Genomic DNA, 19,015 nt, shown 5'->3' with positions numbered 1-19,015 from the left:
ATTCATCACCATGTACCCATGGCAGAGGCTCTAAACCACACTCAACGCTATACTGCAACAGGGTCAACTGCCTGCTCAAGCCCACTGCAGGGCACAGCAACCCGGTGTTTGCAAGAGCCAGACTGGAGAAACTAGGAGGAAGTGAAGGAAACCCACACCCTGCATTCTTCTACCTTTCTAAGCACTGAACTATCACGGCCGTTTTCCCTAGAATGCAGGATGATTTTCTTATTTTCTATCTTGGCAGAAGTGGGGGTACAGTTTCAGGGGCTTTGACTGGGGCTTTCTGCCAACTGCCAAATACGTCCATTCTGATTATACATTTGGAAACTGAAAAAATTACCATAAAGCGGGTTTTTGGACCCACTGTGAGGCCGACTTGGGTGAACACTTGGCTCTGAGCCCACTTTTCCCTATAGCAAAGTGGATGAGTGTAGGGAGGGAAGTGCTGTGGTGGTCCTTTAGGTCACTGGGTATCAGAGTCAATTCTGACCCAGTATCCCTGTTTTCCAACGTAAAAAATCAGGTCGTCTTCCCCCAACACAGTTAACCGGAGAAACTTTCAGTTGACAGGTCGAGTCTGAGAATGGTCTGAGGCCTAGAAAACGGGCAAGGAATTTTGACTTTTCGCTGAAGTTTCTGACTCCTTCTTCTGGGTAATGATTCTTGATCGCTCTTAAATATAAACCAGTGCCGTCCTTGGCTGACCATTCGTCTGGTCCCTGGGACCACCCACGTCATTAGCCACCGCCACTCTGCACATGCTGCCCTTCTCCACTCTGCTTCTGAGAGGCTAAGTGCTGCCACTTCGCCTCGGCTGTGCCAGGGTCCTATCTTCCTCACTGCTACAGGGGAAACCGGCTCTTAAACATCCCCTTCCCTCAGCCTCCACCCACAGAGACAACCACATCTAAACTTCTCGAAGATACCAGTGACCCATTCATTAGTGCCCTTCCTTTGTTAAAAAAAGTTGTCCTCAGGCCTTCCTGAGGAACATGGTCAGCCAGTGGGTTTCCAGTATAATACACATTCTCTTCCTCTAGGCCTTCGGATCACTTTTCATATGGTCCAGCGTCTCAACTTCATTTCCTGTGCGCCATCGTTTTCCGCAAGTCCCCCAAAGGCATCTCAACAGAGTGCTCCTGGGGCCCTCACCAGGATGGTCCAGAGTCACAGGAAAATATCCTATCACAAATTCCATAGGAATTCAATTCTTAATTCATGAAACCATCCAAACAACTATAAATTTATTATCTAACATACAGTATTTTAGAACAAAGGGACAGCTTTAAATCCTTTAAAGTTTGAGAGCAGCATAAAAACTCCTCATAGAGCTTGAACCTAAACCCTGTGATGGTTATTTTTAAGCAAGAGAAAAGGCTAGAAAAATACTATAAATATCCTTACAGAGACACACCTTGCCAAAGAAGCAAGTTCACAAGAGGCAATCCTCACGCGAGAGAGAACACGTACCGAGACTGTCCGGTGGCTGACAGAGCTCCAGAGCCCGGGGAGGGCCTAGCAGTGCTACTCAACGTGGTTCAAAGACTTGTACCGGTCTGTGAACAGTTTTCTTACTAGTCTACGACATGATGAATTAGTAACTGAGAGTGTTTAGACACCTTTTAGCATTTTGACATTGCTGTGATACCCCAGTGCATGATCCGTGGACTTCTGCTGAAAGGGCTGTGGTCAGTTCAGGTGTGCAGAAGCTCGTGGGGTGGGCAGCATACTGTGGGGACTGCACCGTTGTCATGGAAACACATCTTAGGATACAAAGGACTGGGTATTTATAAAGCAGAAAGCCTGGTCCTTTAGCAAAGATAGCTTGAGAAGGACTGCTTTGTCCTTCCCCCAAGTCCCGGAATCAGTCAAATAATGCTTTGGGAACAGACAGTAACCAACTGGAGGTCAATTTGTTTATGTTCAATCAAACTGAAAACAAATGGCCTGACCTGGGAACAGAACTGAACTGGACTAGGGCATCTGTTTCGACTCCTGGAGTAAAGCCAGAATAGGCCAGCAGGAGTGAGAATCTGTTAAAGCCAGCCACCCCTATGTACAGGAGGCATGTGGATCAAGGGTTGGGGCCTCTCTGTCCTTCCCTTCCCCTCTGTACCCTTGTCCAGTTTTGGCTAGGAATAGATGGACAGATTTTAGCCCTTTGGGCTCTGTGACCACCATAAGTCTGCCTGCACCGTGCCCACCTCCTCCAAAGGAGAGGAGTCCTGGGTTCAGACTGGGGTGCTTCCACACTCTGGTAAGAGCAGTGGCTGGAAGTTCCCAAACAGCCTCAGGCTCTCAGAGCACTTCCTTCCTTGTCAACACCGCAGAACAGGCAGGATCACTTTAAGGGGTAAAAAGCTTTACCCAAGGGAAGTGGCACAGCAGGAGCTCCAACTGACTCAGATGCCCAATGTACCCCTGCTCTGGGCATCATCTTCTGAGTGCTGAACGGGACAGCCCGCTGGCCTGACCAGAGTGCCCACCAATACCTGGCAGCGAAGGTCCATGGATGCAAGGAGAGGTGCCAGGTCAACTCAAAAAAAAACCAAACAAACTGTAATTTAAAAGAAAAGGTTAATAATATATTACTAACAATAATAAGAATGTCAAATGTTAAAGTACAGTACCAACTGAAGGGCTTGCCAGATTGAAACACCCAGAGGGAGGGAATGAGGCAAGATGGCCAATCGGTCTCCTTTGCCAAGTGAGGCGCAGACTGAGCTGGGGAAGGCAGGTGATGGTAGAACCCAGCACGGTGAGATCACGCAGAACTCGTCTGCAAGCACTCCTCACTGCGGCTTACCGACGGTGAGGAAGAGCCGAGAAAGACCTGAATGAAAAACCGGCCACACTCCTCAATCAGAATATTTATTAGTCAAGAAAAAGGACCCGGGCTGCACTCCACTCCCGTTCCCAAGTCACCTGCTTAAGGGAAAGGATTCAAAGAAATCAGAGGTCTCAAATAAGCAAGAATGTATCTGGGGAAGAACAGTCATTCATTTCCTAGACCTGACACTGTAATTACATATGTTTTCCAATCAGAGTGGTGGTGGCCCAGAGGAGGGGATATAAGATGGCCCTTCTTTGTCACAGCCTGGGTTCCAGAGAAGGCTGGAATAAATGAGTGTTTAAAAAAAGAAGAGATGAGGAGAGGCAGGGGGCAGAGGAAGGTCAAGGGCTGGTTTCACCCAGATCACAGAGCACTGTACAAAGAACCATGGTAGCAACTTGAGTTCTCAGGCCGGAACAGGGAGTTGAAGGCTCAGCACCTAAAGAGAGGAGAATCCCAGGGCTTCTCTCTCAACCCTACTGTGATTAGATGCAAAACCCCCACCTCCTTTTCCTTCACAGAGTTCATAACGGTCTGTCTGAAGTCAAGAGGGCATGGTGGCAGACCTCGCGTCCCAGCCCCGGCTAAGTTTCTCCCCATCAATCCCAAAAGCTCTGCCCAAAAGAACTAGAGAAATACAGAGTCCCAAGACTCTGTCTCTGCTCCCCAGGTCCCAGAAGGAGTAGAGACAAGGCACGAAGACCCTGAATACAAAAGTGAACATCAGTGTGGCCATATATAACATTATCTGGGAGGTAAGAAAGTACATGCCCCACGAGGGATGCCTTTCTTCACCTGGAAGGTAGCTGGGCCTTTGCTAGCAGCAGAAACCGCATGGATAGGGCCCACAGAAACGGCCCACACAACAGGCCATGTTTCTAGAAAGACAGAGTTAAAGCCTCAGCTGGTATGGCACAGTCCCAGTCAGCTGGGACGACACAGGGCAGCGGGCAGACTGCTCTTGGAGTCAGCTCTCCTGCCTCGGCTCCCAGTGGTTCTGCTGACTCCAGATGCTCCCCATGGCTGGGACTCAGTGACAGACACGTGCTGTGTTTCACATGATCAGACACTGTTCGCCATTGGCACCTGGTGGGCCTGATAGATTGAGGGCATCCAGGTCGAAGTTGAGGCCAGGAGGCTGGAGAAGAGATGGAGAGACTGAGATTACTGCTCCCACCTCAAGTGAGAGCTTCCGAAGGTGCCTCCCCCAGAGCCACAGTGATCGCCTCATGTGAAATCATTAAAGATTACAGAATTCTAGAGACTTGGAACTCAGATTCAAATCTTGGAGAAGATATACTCACCATCTCCCCAGCCAGTTCTTTTGGAGGATGGCCCAAATCCTGTAGCTGGAAAATAAGAGGAACTTGAGAAACAGAAGATCCTAGAAAACAACAGAGCAACCCAAAATGGAATCTGAGCCGTGTTATCTCTCCCATCTTCTGAGGACCAGGCTTTGGGACCTCTCTTGTGCTCCCTCCTCCACTGGGTCTGGCAGTGTGGCGTTCTTCCCAGACCCCTCCTCCACCGAACACCCAGACAGCACCCGTGGGCAGACGGCAGAGGAGACCTTACCTGCTGCATGAGATCCAGCACTAGCTCAAAACGAGCCTTCTGAGTGGCCTCGCTGTCCGTCGGGGTCTCGGCCTCAAACTGCTCACATATCTTGCCCATTACACTGTGCTGTTCCTGGTATTTTTCAAACTGCTCTGGAGGAAGAGACTCCCGGTGACTCTGCAACCATTCTGGATACTAAGGAAAGAAGAGCATGGGTGGGGAAGAATTCATGAACAATGGAGAGGAAAGGAAATTAAATATGAAAAACAATAAAAAATGAAGGGGAAGGGGAGGACATGGAGGAAGATAAAAACTAAAGAAGCGAGTTCAGTGTCAAGCAGCGGCACGGACTCCAGCCAGACGACTGGCTATGCTAGCGCGATGGTCACCAGAGGGTGGCGCACTTCTCGGTGAAGGCCTACACAGTCCTAGTTTAGCCCTTACGGGCCATGTGTAAGCTCTGTCACAGTCTTTCTTCTTTCTGTTTTGACTTTACAACTTTAAACTTGTAAGAACCACTCTTAGCTTGAGAGTTGGCTTTGGTCCACCCAGACCCTCGCCTGCTGACTCCTGGTCTACATGGCTCACTCCACACTTGATCCCACGTAGTACTGTCACGGGAAAGCTTCTACTCCTGTATGTTGTTTCTTGAGCGAAACTGTAAGCTCCCTGACAGCAGGGACCATCTTTTCACTACTCTTAAACTGCATAGCACCAAACCAGCAAAAGAAAGGGCTGGTCGGACAGCAGTCGGAAACCAGTTTACAGAAACCAGAGCTGAAGGACCACCCCTTCCACCTTCAGCATCTTCGGTGTGGCACCCTCCCGCTCCAAACACAAAAAGGAGAAAAGAGTGGATGGCTTGTGCCCTCGAGTTACTCTCTAGCTTTGTAGGCTCTAGGCACACAAAGTAGCCCACAGGGGCTGACACAACGGACAAGTAGGAGGAAAAGCAGAAATACAAGTTCACAAACCTTTTCAGTAATCTCCTTCAGGGATGGGTACAGCACGTCCTTGGACAGGAGGTTCTGCATGATGCTCTGCATGATGGGGAGGATGTTGCCCTCCCCCTCCCCTTCATCCATGCCCAGCCCTTCCATGGCCTTCGTCAGTTCCTCCTCTGACATGCCTGAGTTCTAGAAAGGACAAGAAGGAGGTGAGTCAATACAGGTGGTCTCTGACCGCGGACCATTTTCAACTTTATTAGGATGGTGTGAAAGGGACGCACATTCCGTAGAAACTATACTTCAGATCTCGAATTTGGATCTTTTCCCAGGCTGGTGATATGCAGAGGATACTCTCCAGCAGCCACGGCTCCCAAGCAGCCACACCGTCACCAGGGTCAACAACTGTGGCATTGGTGACGTCCCGCCCCCCACAACCATTACTTTTCACTTTCAGCACAGCAGTCAATAAATTACATGAGATACTCGATACCATATTAGAAAAAGGGCTTTGTGTGGAGGACTTTGCCCAACTGTAGGCTCACTTAAGTGTTCTAACCGTGTTTAAGGCATGGTTAGCGAGGCTAAGCTGTGATGTTCAGCAGGGTAGCTGCATTAAATGCATTTCTAACTTAAGACATTTCCAACTTATCAGTTGAGGAAGATCTGTACACAGCCTTCTTGGGATGCTTACCACCCCTTCAGGTGGGAAAGAACTATTTAAACTTGCCTGCAGCAAAACAGTGTGGCAGGAACAGACTTCACCTGCTACGAGATAGGGTCTGTCTTTTGAGACGTTGCTGTTCTGTGAGTGAGAGATCCCTGGTGGGCCCCCCCCCCCCGTTTCCCTCACCTGGAGATCAGTGGCATTTTTGGCGAGTCCACTTAGTGTCTCCTTTAGGCAAGACGTAAATTCTTGTTGGGAGGTTGCATCACTGCCTAAGGAAGGTGAAGAAAGACAAGGTCTTCAGGTTTTAATTGTTTGCCTACCAGCTCGATATGCACCATTGACTGGTGGATCACCAGCACTCCAAATCTCTGAGTCCTCTGTGTTCGTCTTCACAGCCATTTTCACCAGTCTGCAAGAACTGTGCCTGTGTCGGTCTGTTCTCCAAGAGGACAACCACAACACCGTGACCTTTCAAGTGGTCGGTTTTCAACAATCTTTTCAAGGACTTTCCAGCCTCATTCCTTTCTTGAAGCCCTGTAGCCATCCCTCTTCCCACCTCCTGGCCCCACCCCAGGGTGGTGATAGCCCTATAAGCCTTCCTGACAGTTCTCCCGATCTCGGGCAACAAAGACCAGAGAAGTTTGTTCCCAGTGTTCCAGCCCTGGGGCGCCTCCTCACCCACTCTCCCCGCGGCCTCCGAGAGCTTCTGGAACTGCTCCACCAGGTGGGGCTCCTCCTCAGCCAGCTCCTTCATTGCCTTCTCGAATTCCGCAGTGGCTTGGGAAGCCAGCTCGCTGTCGAACAGTTCCTGGAAAAACTTCTCTTGGGAGGCAAAAAGGGCATCCTGCAGGGAAGGGGTGGCAAAAAGGCATGCCTTACTCGGAAACCCTCTGACAGAAGCCACAGGCAGTGGCTCTGGGAAATGCAGAGCTTCCCTCCTACCCCCCTCCACTGGACATTCTAACTACTTCTCTTTAGGAGAACAGGAAATAAGGCTTCTGGCCACTGAGGAAAGGGTATGGGGTGGCATTCGCAAACCAACCATCTAAATCCACTTTTTTTCCAAAGAACTTGCGCGAGATCCCACCAGTCCATCCTCAAAAGTCCCTGTTTACCAGGACTGAGGCCTGAAAGAGCACTCATTGGTGTAAGGCCAGGGCCTCCTCCCCCCAGACCACTCCAACCCACAGGGGCCTGTCCCACCTCTGCTCAGAGATGCATGCCCATCCCCTCCCCGTCCCTTAAGAGGGTGGAATGTATACTTTGGCAGTGTCTCCTGGCGATCTCTTCTGGGGCCCCGAAGCATCAGGGGACGTGGTAGTAGGAGGGGGTGCTGGGGAGGGTTTGGCCTTATCGAAATCATCAAGGGCACCTTCAGAGACAAGAGACATAGTGTGTGTGTTGGGGGATGGATGAGCATGCAAGGCTGGGGTCAGGGAGGGGTAGTTACGAGAACAATCTTTCAAAGTGCCAACCTTCCTAAATTTTTTTTTTTTTTGTCTACCTCTCCTGGGCCCCCCTCAATAAGCTTCCCACTTCCCTCCTCATTACCCAATTTATGTGATCAAAGGAGAAGAAATCCCTCAAGGTGGAAGAGGCATCTCTCTCGGAGCTGGGGGGAGACAGTGAAAAGCTCTGCAAAGACCCCTCCCTCCACACAGTGCCTTCCTTGCCACATCGAATGATTCCCCAGAAATCCCCTACACATAGCCAATTGGAGCAGAGAGCACAGGCATCCATACGCCCCCGAGGGATTAATTTTTGGCAAGAAAGCCGAAGCCACATGATGTTCCACCCAGCCTCCCCAGGGTCGGGCGCTAGCACCGACTGAGGGACCGCGCGCTCTGCTCTACTCCCGGGAGAGCATTCAACTCCCTTCCCTCATCCTGCGATTCAGCCCACCCGGGCCAAGCTCCCAGAGCTCGCTCCCGTCTCTCTGCAGCTGTGCCCCAATCCGCACGGTCGCCTGCCGCTCCTCACTTCTGCTCATCCTCCACCTCCCCACGTGTCTGTGACTGGGCAAGGGACAACACATACTCACCTCTGCCCTCAACAACCCGAGTTCCCACCCCCACGCTGCCTGCCAGGCCTAGCGGGGAGGGCACGGCCCACGGCGGGCAAGCGGCCAACAGAGCAGCGGAGGTCAGGGCTAAGGAAGAAAAGAACCTTCCGCCTCTCCGAGGAGGGTGAACCGTCTGCCCCCAAGGCCGCAGAAGGGGGTGGGCTTGAGCTCTGACCCGTGAAAGAACCGGCATGGGGCCTGCTGAGGAAAAGGTGAGAGGCCTGGCGGAAGACGGGCGAGGAGAGGACAGCGCACAGAAGGCCGCGCCACGGGCTCGCCCACACTTCAAGCGAGCAGTCGGTGAGCGTCGGGGTCGCCGGCCACCGAGGACCGAACGCTGCGGCCGGCGGGAAGGAAACTGCTCTTCTAGAGCAAGGGGAGCTCAGGTCGGACCGTGACACGCCGGCCGGTGCGTTACCGCTTTCCCTCCGGCCCGGAGACCAACGGTCTGACAGGCTCAGGGGCCCACGGTGGCTGCCGAGCTCCCGCCGCGGAGGAAGGAGAGCGTGACCCGCAGATCTTCCTCGGAGTCGCAGGCTGACCCTCCGCCCCCGGCCAACATTTTGGAGAGCCTCTCCCGCTCCGCCCCCAATATCTCAGGTTCACTTTACCCTCGAATGAGTCCTTACAACCGCCCCCGTCGGACCTCTCCCATAACGAGCTCTTACTTTCCAGGAGCTCTTCCAATTCCCGGTCAGCGTCGGCCCCAGCACCACAGTCCTCCTCGGCAGCGGCCATCTTGCTCTCTCCGGCTTGCCGTAGGAGGCGGGTCTCCGAGGCGGCTGCGCCCCGCCCCCCAGATCCCCGCCCCTTCCCCTCCTGAGACCAATAGCAGTGCAGGTCGGTGCGGAGCCGCCATTTTTAAAGGGACAGGAAGCTTTACGGGTTGTTTTTGTTTTGTTTTGTGTGTTTTCCTCCCTTGGAGCCAGGAACCGTTGAACTAACGGAGTGGAACCTGCTGTTAACTTCTGCCAGGTTACTCAGTAGCCCGGCTTCCTTTATTTCAACTTCTCGCATTATCCAGAGAAGGAGCTCTTTCGTTTTCCCTAACACTCGACGCACTCCGGCATTCCCTACAGTCTACGCCCCCGGCTTCCTGTCTCCCCGCCGCCGCCGCGCCGGCAAGGACCGTCCCTGCCGGGTTCTCCGCCCCCGGGCCGGGGCCTGCGGGACACGCTCGCGGGCCGTTCTTCGCCCGCCCGGACCCTGACGAGTCCGACGGCTCCCTGTCACCGCCTGTTCCCCATCAGGACGGCCAGACTGAAGGACATAGACCTCGGAACTTAGAACCCAGTGTCAGCTGAAGCCACTCAGGCAGAAAAAGCCAGTCTGGGGCCCTGGAGCGAGCCGGGGGACGATTCGAATGTAGCCGTGGTAGAGCTGCCGTCCCTGACGCATCTCCTTTTCTCCAGACGGAACCCACCCTCCAACCCCGAGAGGCTGGGGGAGGCGCGGAAAGGGGCAACTCCACATCCCTCCCCTCCTCTTCACACGGGTCGGAACCCCTCGGACGCAAGCTCACTTTAGCCCTTGGAGGGCATCCACTGTTTAGGATCTTGTGCTGGGCACAGCGGAAGGAGAGGCCAGGCAGGCCCAGCCCCTGCTGTAGAACAGCGGCCCGGGGACTGGGCTGGAGGTGAGGTCCGACAGGCGGCAAGGAGGGTACACGGTAGAGGTCTTAAACGAAGGATCAAGTGCTATGGAGCTTAAAAGGGAGAAATTACATGAGAATGAAGTCACTTCCCACCTTCAGTCCTTGGCTTCCGGAGCACAGACTTGAGTTCTGTGTTATGCACCAGCTTAAGTACCTTCCTCTTTCCTTCAGATTTTTAAAATCATATCCGTGCAAAACCTACTGCATTGCCCCAGGCACAAGTGGTGTTACTCAGGAGAGAACATTTTGCACTTAAGTCAGAAGACTTAAGTCCCAGTCCCAATTCTGTAACTTTGTTCAAAACACTTCACCACCCAAGGCCTCAGATGGCAACTATGTAACACTGAAGTTCCTCTCAGTTCTGAACTTCTATAATGGAAACCCCCTCCTTTTAACCCCTTTCTCAACACCTGTACCAGAATCTATTCCAGGCTTCCCCGCTCAACTCCAAACCGCTTACATGCGCGTCTCTAATATGACTATTGTTCTATCAAGCACATTACAGGTATTTTTTAAAGATTTTATTTATATAAAAAAAAGATTTTATTTATTTATTTGATACAAAGAGAGACAAGTAGGAAGAGAGGCGGGTGGGGAAGGGAGAGAAAGCAGGCTCCCCGCTGAGCAGAGAGCAGATGCCAGGCTTGATCCCAGGACCTGAGACCATGACCTGAGCTGAAGGCAGAGGTTTAACCCTCTGAGCCACCCAGGTGCCCACATGAAAGGCATTTCTATCAGCTTTACAGTAATGTGGTAACAAGCATGTTAATAAGGAAATTACTGGAGGTAACTGAGACAACATGGAGTTGAAAACAAACACTTTGCATTTCTTAAACTTGCTTCTGCTTTTCTCTTATTAATGATATTCCTAAAACTTCATCTTCATATTTAGTCACCTCCTGCCCTTCTAATGTATAGTGAACACTGTTGCAAAATAGTATTTTACAGCATTTTTTAAAAAGTGAGCTCCAAGCCTAGTGTGGAGCTAGGTGTGGAGTCCAATACTGGGCTTGAACTCATGACCCTGAGATCGAGACCTGAGATGGAGTCAACATTTAACTGACCGAGCCATCCAGCTGCCCCTGCAGCGTTTTCTTTCTATCATTCTCTCGATTAAGGACACAATGGGTCTCCACCGTTTAACGACCAGCTTCGAATTCTTGCCTGATATTTACAATCATCTTACATATATCCATTTCGTTTCCCCAATAACATGAGCTTCAGGAAGCATGGACTGTCCTTCTTTTATATACCCCTGTTCAGAATAGTTTGTTTGTGTGCAAAGTTAGTTTTATAATTTAACTTTTAAACTTGCAAGAATTTTTTTGGCCCAAATTTATCGCCAACTTGTTTACAGAAAGAATGTTGACAACTTGAAAGAGTGTCATCAAAACAGTATGCAAATTTTTGCAAAGGCAGGCTTTGTTTGGGGATATTAAGTTTAAGCAAGCAGCTCTTAAAGCTAAAAAACATATCAAGGCCTGTGCTCTTCGGTGCAGGAATTCCATCTCGAGGAGTTTATCCTACAAACACATTTCCCCAAACTGTACAATGTATGTTCAAGTCATTCACTGCAGCATTTTTTTAATAATAAAGATTGAAAACAATCTAAACACCCATCAACAAAGAAGGCAACTTCTATGAACTAAATCGTACAATGGTACACTATGCGGAGAAGTAGAAAAAAAAAAAAAACAGAGAGAGAACCTAACATGTGATATAGAAAAATATCTTAAATGCAGTACATGATAAAACTAACAAGGTGCAGTCTTTTAGTGGTAGGCATCATGTATGTATAGCAGGGGAACGGGGAAGGACATATTTCTGTCTGTCTGCAGACACACAAGCCACTGGAGCATACAAGGATGCCAAGAGTGGCTCCCTGTCTGGAGGAAGGTAACAGGAACTGGGCATTTGAGGAAAAGAGAGGAAAAAAGATGTCACAGAATAGTTTTTTACCTTTACTGAGTTTTGAACTACATGAATGAATATATTGTTTATTGAAAACATGAGTTTAAAATGAAAAAAAGTACAAACTCTCATCACAGGCACAGGATGTCAGTCTATCCAGTGTAGTCTTAGCACACGATAAGCAAACTACCACGGTTGCCAAGGTAACGGTTGTAACATAACGTATTACTTATTAATCTTACACTTGTCTATTACTGTAAAACATCTAGAACAGAGACAAGTAGGAAAGGTGGGTGGCAGGTGCTCAGTCTGGCTCTAACTAGCAAAAGTGGGAAAGTAGTGTCATCAGTCATGGAACAGGGGTGCTACTTGCTTTCTACATTCTCACAGTTTAATACATGAACGATAGGTGCTTTTTAAAAAAAAGACAAAGGGCATTTGTTACTTACAAAAGTAATGTAAATTACAAGTAACTCTAAGTAAGTAATTTTAATTGTATAATTACAAAAAAAACCTGTCTGCTTTGGTGAGGCAGCCACACGGAGCAGGAACATGAGGGTTTCCAGGAAACAAATGGGATCACAAAACTCTTAGAAACTTACTTTATTAAGGGGTGAGAAACAAAGCACAAGAACAATGGCTATAAAGAACAAATCAATAAAAAGTGACGTGCATTTCTGGAAAACAAGTTTCTCCCCAGACTTTAAGTTTCTGGGCATACAGAGGGTACTTGCCTGTGAGTTTAAATGTCCGAGGAAAATGGGGGACGGCTAAGAGTTTGCTGTGACTGATCTCATTTACCACATCCTGCTTCTTCCCCAAAGAAAATACAGACAGTGGGGAGGGAAGGAGAAGTACTAAAGGAATTCGGTAAGCAAATGTGCGCCACCGAGTTTCATTTGTTCCTTGAACGATCGAAGCGGGGAAGGCAAGGCCAACAGCGACCACAACTGTAGTCACCCTTGAGGAGAGGACAAATAGTCAAGTGTAGACATTCTGATTAGCCACAGAAGAAGAGAAAGGGACACTGGTCTTAGGGCAGGAGACCTAAATGTCAATGATCTGAAGGGTAGTTGAGGAGGAGGAGCTGGAAAGACAGAGACTGATTCTCCGAAGGAAAATAGGGTCATTGACCTGCACACACCAAAGGGGGCCTTAGCGGAACTGCAGAGGACTGATCCTTAAACCAATGACATCTTTGCCGATCTCTGTCACCTGTGGAAAAGGAAACAGAGGAAAAAAATTAGGGATTTGTGAGGGCAAAAAGCCCAGAAAGCTTACTCCCTCCACTCTTCAGGGCATACAGCAAGATTCGCTGTTAACATCTGTTACTGATCAGTAAACAGCAGTGGGAGAAGCTCCAGCTTTCTTCAGTATCACTGCCTCAAGGAGCTACAGGCAAATACAGGAGGAAAAAAGGACCCACATGCTTCTTTCCCTTCCTCTTCTCTCAAAATCCCGGATGCATTTCTAGAAGACAGTACTTACTGTAGTGACCTTGCAGATTTGACCCTTGAACTCTGGGGAATAGCAGGCCCCGCTGAGCGGACATTTCTCCACTGGCTTTCCACGGTAGATGGGCCGATAGGACGCAGCACAGATGTCAAAAGGGTTGTGCATGTCGTAATTGAGCTGGTAGGCATCTGTGGGGTTCTTCTCACAGGCAGACAGAATTTTGCGGGTCTGAGGGAGGGAAGGAATATTTCATTCAAGAGGACTGAATGTTGCAAACCACAACTCAAATGATCTCAGCACCATGACTGAGGAGTTTCTTTGATTCAAGATGCAACCATCCTGAGTGAACACAGAGTGTGTCCTTCACACAGGACCTATGCGGAGGGTCACAATCACCATTCCTACTCTGTCAGGACCCCCTTCTCAATACCAAACTGGTTCCACAGACTGAGACCCATATTCCTTCACCAAGTCTGGGAATTATCAGGGTCAGGACTCAAGGGAGTAAGACTGGCTTCGACCGCCCGAGAGGAACGCTTCTAGAGAACGCAAGTAGGGGCACGTGTGTGTCGGGTTAGCGGTAGTGCTAACAGGTGGAAGGGCTTAGGCACAGAAGGCAGGAGGTACTCTAGGGAGCAGGTTGCTCTTACACCTGCAGCGCGGCTGAATGAATTCGAAGTTCACTTTCCAGGGGCAGAAGGAGGCGCGCACGGCTGTTCCTCAGCGCTCTGCTTCAGAGGCCAGGGCCTGGGTCTTCTACTCCCTCCACATAAGAGACCCGATTGCTTCATGCTTAAAGGGGTTCCCATCTACCTGCTGAGCCACCTCCGGCTTGGGCCCAAGTTCCAAGAGGCGCCGAGCAAAGGTGGCAGCTGTCTTAAAGTTCTTGAGCTTGAAGAAGAGGTTGAGGGCGGTCCGCAGCACCAGGATCATGTGCACCGGCTGCAGGTTCGAGTGGGTGAAGTAGGCTGCCATCTGGCGGACAGAAGGAGGGACACATGCCAGGCTGAGGCGGCACAGCTTCACAGATCAACAGATCATTTCGAGGCTGCTGCACATGCATTGAACACGACACCAAGCAAAAAACACGGGACTGACTACACGGCAGAGGGAGCCTTCTGCCCCCTGGGTGTGGAGGCCTGATGCAATGAAGAGGGGCAGAAAAATACATTCTCTCCTCACAGAAGTGGGCCTAAATCTCTTACTCCCCAGGCCGAAACCTGGGTTTAGAAGTCAAGAATTCCGATCTACTAGACGGGAGAGGGGAGGACACCTCTGTACGGCGCAGAAGCCCAGAGATCGTACCTCGCAGATGCGCTTCTGCTGTTCCAGAGTCTCTTTAGGCAGCTTCTTCCTCTCTATCTCCATGGACAGACCCACGATGTACTCACGGCAGATGGTGATGAGCTGCTGCGCCTGCAGAGGGGGCGAAGCAAGGTCAGGGTGCAGAGGCAAGGCTGTGGGTGAGCCCAGGACTAGAACAAGCGGCTGCGCCTCCTACCTCCGCGATCTCCTGTTTGTTGTCCACCACGAGAAGAGGCACACTGAGCAAAATGGAGCGGAACTTCTCCACAGCCTCCTCAAACTTGCCCACTGTGGTGAGCTGGTAGCAGAGCTGCAGCCGCTGGATGAGGTCATTCAGCTTCAGGCCCACGGCCGGCACGCCATTCTTCAGCCCTGCATCCTTCCTGCGAGCACGGAGAAGCAGGAAGAAGACAGGATAACCGGGACTCAACGGGGGAAACAGGAGGGGGAACCGCACACAGGTGTACAAACCCAGCCGCATGGGGCATCAAGCCGAAGTTCTCTTCCTACTAGGAAACCTCAGCTCTGAGGTTACCCACCGCCCAGGCGACCATCGGAAGTACCTACCCCAAGCTGGAAGAGAGCAGAAGTCAGGCGCAAGGGGCCTTACCAGTTGCGATTAGGATAGCCATACATGGAGGGCAGGCAGGGCAGGGCCTGGTAGGTGGTACGGCCACGGGCAAAGGTCTGTAGGAACAGCTGCTTGTAAGGGCCAAACTGGGTGACCCCCACTTGGTCGTGAAGAAGCTGGAATACAGGAGGAAAGCAACACAAAAACTGACCACTGAGAAGCGAGCTGACCCTGGGCAAGGTGCTTCTTAGCTGCTCCGCACTTGTTTCCTCATCTGCAAATTACACTTCACTGCAGGACCACCACATTCAGTAACACCCATAAAGCATTTAGGACAGAGCCTGACACACCGTCAGGAAAGGTTTGTGGCTGTTGCATCTGTAGTTACTGTCAGCGTAATGCATGGCTCAGTGTTTCACACACCTGTTCGTGTGGGGTGCTGACTTCACTGATGCGAGTCCGAGAACAGACTATACATGGGGGAAGGTGGCTGGTGGGCTCTGCCCGAAGAGATTACTGAGCCAAATGGAAAGCAAGAGGAAGGCCTTATGAGGCAAGTTTCCTTAGGCCAGATGAGGGTTTCCAAGATAAAGGCACACCTCTGTCCTTGTGGGCAGGTTAGTTTCCATTTGGTTAAGAGGAGTCGGCCACCTCCCTGAGGACCCTGAGCGAGGTCCTCAAGAGCCCACAAGAAGAGCCAGCGCTACTCTAAGACTTACCCGCATGGCTGTTTCAAAAGAGCCGGCCAGGATGTGATCGACTGGAAGCTGAGAGTTATTGCACCAGATCTACCAAGAAACAGAAAACCCAAGCCAAGTGACACTTCGCACTTTCTCCTCACGAACTATTCCACTCTACATCTTCAGCAGAAGAGCACAGTCTTCACGCATTAATGCAGTACAGCCAGCTCAGAACCAGTCACGCCCACACGGCTGTGCTTCCCTGCGTACCTGAGTCGGGCTGGTTCCCTTGGTGGGGGGCACAAAGAACCCATCCTCAGCGCCCCCTGCGGCTCCAGGGGGTATATCCTAGGAGGAAAACACTCAGTCATTTTGTGAGCCGTTCAAGCACTTGCCCTGCTAAGTCGCTCCCGGATTCCACTGGGGAGGCAGGGGGACGGTTGTGGGAGCAGACCTTCAAAACAGGAGCAGCTCCACCAGTAACAAAAACCAAAAGCTCCAATTCAGGCGACAAAGACTGCTGCCTTTTCACAAGCTGCTGTTGGCACAACCTGATTATCTCCTTTTTTCTTCCAAATGGAGACAGGCATCAGACCAGGAGGGTCCAGACCCCCTGCCTTCTGGGAACCTCAGGACAGGACGGGGGCGGTAGGGATGGCGGCCGGCACAGGGAGAAGCAGAGGGAGCCTTCTCAGGGCGAGAACCGCACGCACCAGCTCGGGAGGGAGCTCCAGGTCCTCTTCGACATCCCAGCCGCCTCCTTCCTCCTGTCCCTTGCCAAGACCATCATCCCCCAGACCTTCTGCAGCCTCCACAAACCCGTCTGTAAGGAAAATCCAGCTCAGAGTGGATTTGCAGAGTGACACAATCTTAGCCCAAAGAAAGCATAATGCTAGGATCTTTGTAGGTCCCATGGTCTGGAACCCTGCAGGGCCGTCCCACAACCCAGCCCCCAGCCAGGCAACCATCCTGCCAGGACAGTCCGAGAAGCGCGCTCTTACCTTCGTCCAGCTGCAGCTCCGCATCCTCTCCCCAGCCCTCGGTGCCAACAGTGTCGATGTCAATGTCAGCAGCCAGCGCGCCGCCCTTGCCTGCACAGACAGAAGGAACAAAAGGAGCTCGGTGTAGTCGGCAAGTCTGAGAGCTGCCCTTTCTGCAGGCAAGCTGCAGCCTTGCAAAAGCAGGTGGCAAGGCTCTGTCCACTTCAAGTTCTTGTTTATTATTTATTGTTATAGTATATATGCTATGCTAACTTGCAATAGGTTTCACAGAGAGAGGGAATGAAAGAGAGATAGAAAAGGCCTTCCTGCTACTAAAATCTGCCTCTTAAACCATTTTCTTAAAAGATTTTACCTATTTATTTGAAAGAGAGAGAGAGACGTGTGTGAGCTTGAGCAAGTAAGAGGGAGAGACAGAGGGTGAGAGAGCAGCAGACCCCCTCCTGAGCAGGGATCCCAAGGTGGGGCTCGGTCCTGAGACTCCAGCAGCATAATCCAAGCCAAAGGCAGACACTCAACTGACTGAGCCACCCAGGCGCCCCTCTTAAACCATTGTTTACTTAGCAATTTTTAAGAGTTTCCTGCTGAGAGCTCTGCTAAGCTAGCACCACCACAGTGTGTACAGGGCATGGGGACAAAGGGTAAGAGAGAGATGGAGGAACGAGCAGGGCTGGGACCGAGATGCTCAGGGCTGTATCTGAGCTCTCAGCCAAGAAAAACAAGCCAGGAGACACAGCCAAGAAAACCGGAGCAGGGCACACGTCTGCATGCGGCCCTGGTGCCTTAAGACCGTACGTCATGAACAATGAAATACTGAGCGGGACTGTACATGTACACATATGGAAAAACCCAAGGAAACACACCCAAATGTTCAGAGCGGTTGTCGAAGGCCCGGACTACGACACAACTTTCTTTTCTCCCCCTATTTTCCAAATTCTCATCATCTCATAATGCTTTTATTTAATTTTTAGTGAAGTTGGTTTTTTAGATTTTATTTATTTATTTGGCAGAGAGATAGAGAACACACATAGAGCAGCAAGCAGAGGGAGAAGCAGGCTCTCCACCAAGCAGGGAGCCCGATGCGGGACTTGATCCCAGGACCCTGGGATCATGACCTGAGCCGAAGGCAGCCACTTAACTGACTGAGCCACCCAGGCGCCCTAATTTTTGAAAGCATGTACCATAGCTCCGACTGGCGTCTCTGTTGCTCCATGACGCTCACGGAGAAGAAAGGACGAAGAAGCTGAGGGAACTCTGTGGGACAGCTCCTCACAAAACAAACAAACAACTAAACCACTACGGAGGGGCAGGCACTTACCCTTGCTGGCAATGGAGCCTTCAAAGAAGCCTTTGGACACAGTCAGCAAGGGCCAGTTGGTGTCCAACGGCATGATGGGTGCCGGGGGCTGGAGCAGCTTGGCATTAGGGTCAATGTCCGGGATCTGAAGGGTGGAAGGAGGGGAAAAGCCAAGAGCCGTCAGCAATCATGCAGGGAAGGTTACGGACCTCCTCTGATCTCCTCTGCTTCTCTGCCTCTCCTGGGAACCAGGCGGGAGAGGAACTTCTCTAGATTGACACTGTCCCCAGATCTCGGAGTCCACCCTGTAACCAGACCCTCAGGTCAGCAAAGACTCACGGTCTCCTTCTCTGGGTCAAATGTCTCCTTCAGGCTCTCAGCCTCTTCATCTAAGCCATGAGTAGCAGCTGTGAGGTAGGCCAGTGACTCTGTAGAGGAAACACACCCCGTGGCAGACAGCCTCCCAGACGTCACCCAGCATCCCGCGCCTCCTGAGATTCAAGGCTGTGCAAAATCCGCCCCCACACCCACACCTGCCGTGCGGAAGGGACTCGGTGACGCACTTCTAATGAACGAGACATGGCAGATGTGACGGGCTGTCACTTCTGAGATTAGGATACAAAGACCGTGGCCTCCACTTGGAGGCCATCGCCTGCTCTGAGGGAGCCCAGCTGCCACGCTGTGAGGTGCCCTGAAGAGACACCCACACAAAACGGACACTGCCCAGCCAGCAGCCTACAAGGCCCTGAGCACCGCCGGCAGCCCTGCAGAGCGTGGGAGAGCCTCCCCCACTCACGCCTTGAGACTGCTGCAGTCTTGGCCGACGCCCTGACCGCAGACTCCGGAGAGACACTGAGCCAGAGGCACTCAGCTAAGCCGGGCTGCAAACTGAGGTAAGCAGCATTTGTTGTTTTAAAAGACTCCGCTTCGGGATAGTCTGCTACACAGCAGTAAGCAACGAATACAGCTGCTTATCCTTAAATTCTCTCATCAGTGCTGACAAGAATCTTGGAATCTTCCCCGACTCCTCTCCTCCGGTCACACATCCAGCCCTTCAATAAGTCACGACTCCACC

At 51.2% G+C, this 19,015-nt stretch overlaps 2 protein-coding genes across 4 annotated transcripts in view; both read right to left on the bottom strand.

The window, feature by feature from the left end:
* Positions 1–1,214: 1,214 nt before the first annotated feature.
* On the bottom strand, positions 1,215–8,850 carry PEX19 (peroxisomal biogenesis factor 19). 2 transcript variants are annotated; one of them, XM_082704359.1, is made up of 8 exons: positions 8,738–8,850; positions 7,270–7,379; positions 6,686–6,851; positions 6,191–6,276; positions 5,368–5,529; positions 4,412–4,588; positions 4,141–4,185; positions 1,215–3,974 (listed from the first exon to the last, which is right to left on the bottom strand). In XM_082704359.1, exons 1-8 carry the CDS (start codon positions 8,805–8,807, stop codon positions 3,891–3,893), a joined length of 900 nt encoding a protein of 299 aa, XP_082560485.1. In that variant the 5' UTR covers positions 8,808–8,850; the 3' UTR covers positions 1,215–3,890. The 2 variants fall into 2 exon arrangements, with proteins under 2 accessions (XP_082560485.1, XP_082560484.1); XM_082704358.1 differs by having other exon boundaries at positions 4,141–4,220; positions 8,738–8,845.
* Positions 8,851–12,222: 3,372 nt separating this feature from the next.
* Positions 12,223–19,015, bottom strand: part of COPA (COPI coat complex subunit alpha) — a 45,332-nt gene continuing 38,539 nt past the window's right edge. The window contains exons 22-34 of one of the 2 annotated variants that reach the window (XM_082704333.1): positions 18,280–18,368; positions 17,962–18,085; positions 16,647–16,736; positions 16,359–16,468; positions 15,916–15,993; positions 15,685–15,753; positions 15,005–15,141; positions 14,591–14,777; positions 14,395–14,505; positions 13,903–14,064; positions 13,123–13,317; positions 12,785–12,849; positions 12,223–12,751 (exon numbers count right to left, since the gene is read on the bottom strand). In XM_082704333.1, the coding sequence (XP_082560459.1) occupies positions 12,790–12,849; positions 13,123–13,317; positions 13,903–14,064; positions 14,395–14,505; positions 14,591–14,777; positions 15,005–15,141; positions 15,685–15,753; positions 15,916–15,993; positions 16,359–16,468; positions 16,647–16,736; positions 17,962–18,085; positions 18,280–18,368 (1,412 nt within the window). In that variant the 3' untranslated portion in view covers positions 12,223–12,751; positions 12,785–12,789. Of the gene's footprint in view, positions 12,850–13,122; positions 13,318–13,902; positions 14,065–14,394; positions 14,506–14,590; positions 14,778–15,004; positions 15,142–15,684; positions 15,754–15,915; positions 15,994–16,358; positions 16,469–16,646; positions 16,737–17,961; positions 18,086–18,279; positions 18,369–19,015 lie in introns of both variants that reach the window. The other variant, XM_082704332.1, reaches the window with a different exon arrangement.

Source organism: Mustela nivalis (assembly GCF_964662115.1).
Source record: "Mustela nivalis genome assembly, chromosome: 16".
Lineage (NCBI taxonomy): Eukaryota > Metazoa > Chordata > Mammalia > Carnivora > Mustelidae > Mustela > Mustela nivalis.
Note: the sequence above shows the minus strand (reverse complement) of the source record. Positions and strands in the feature narration are given on the sequence as shown.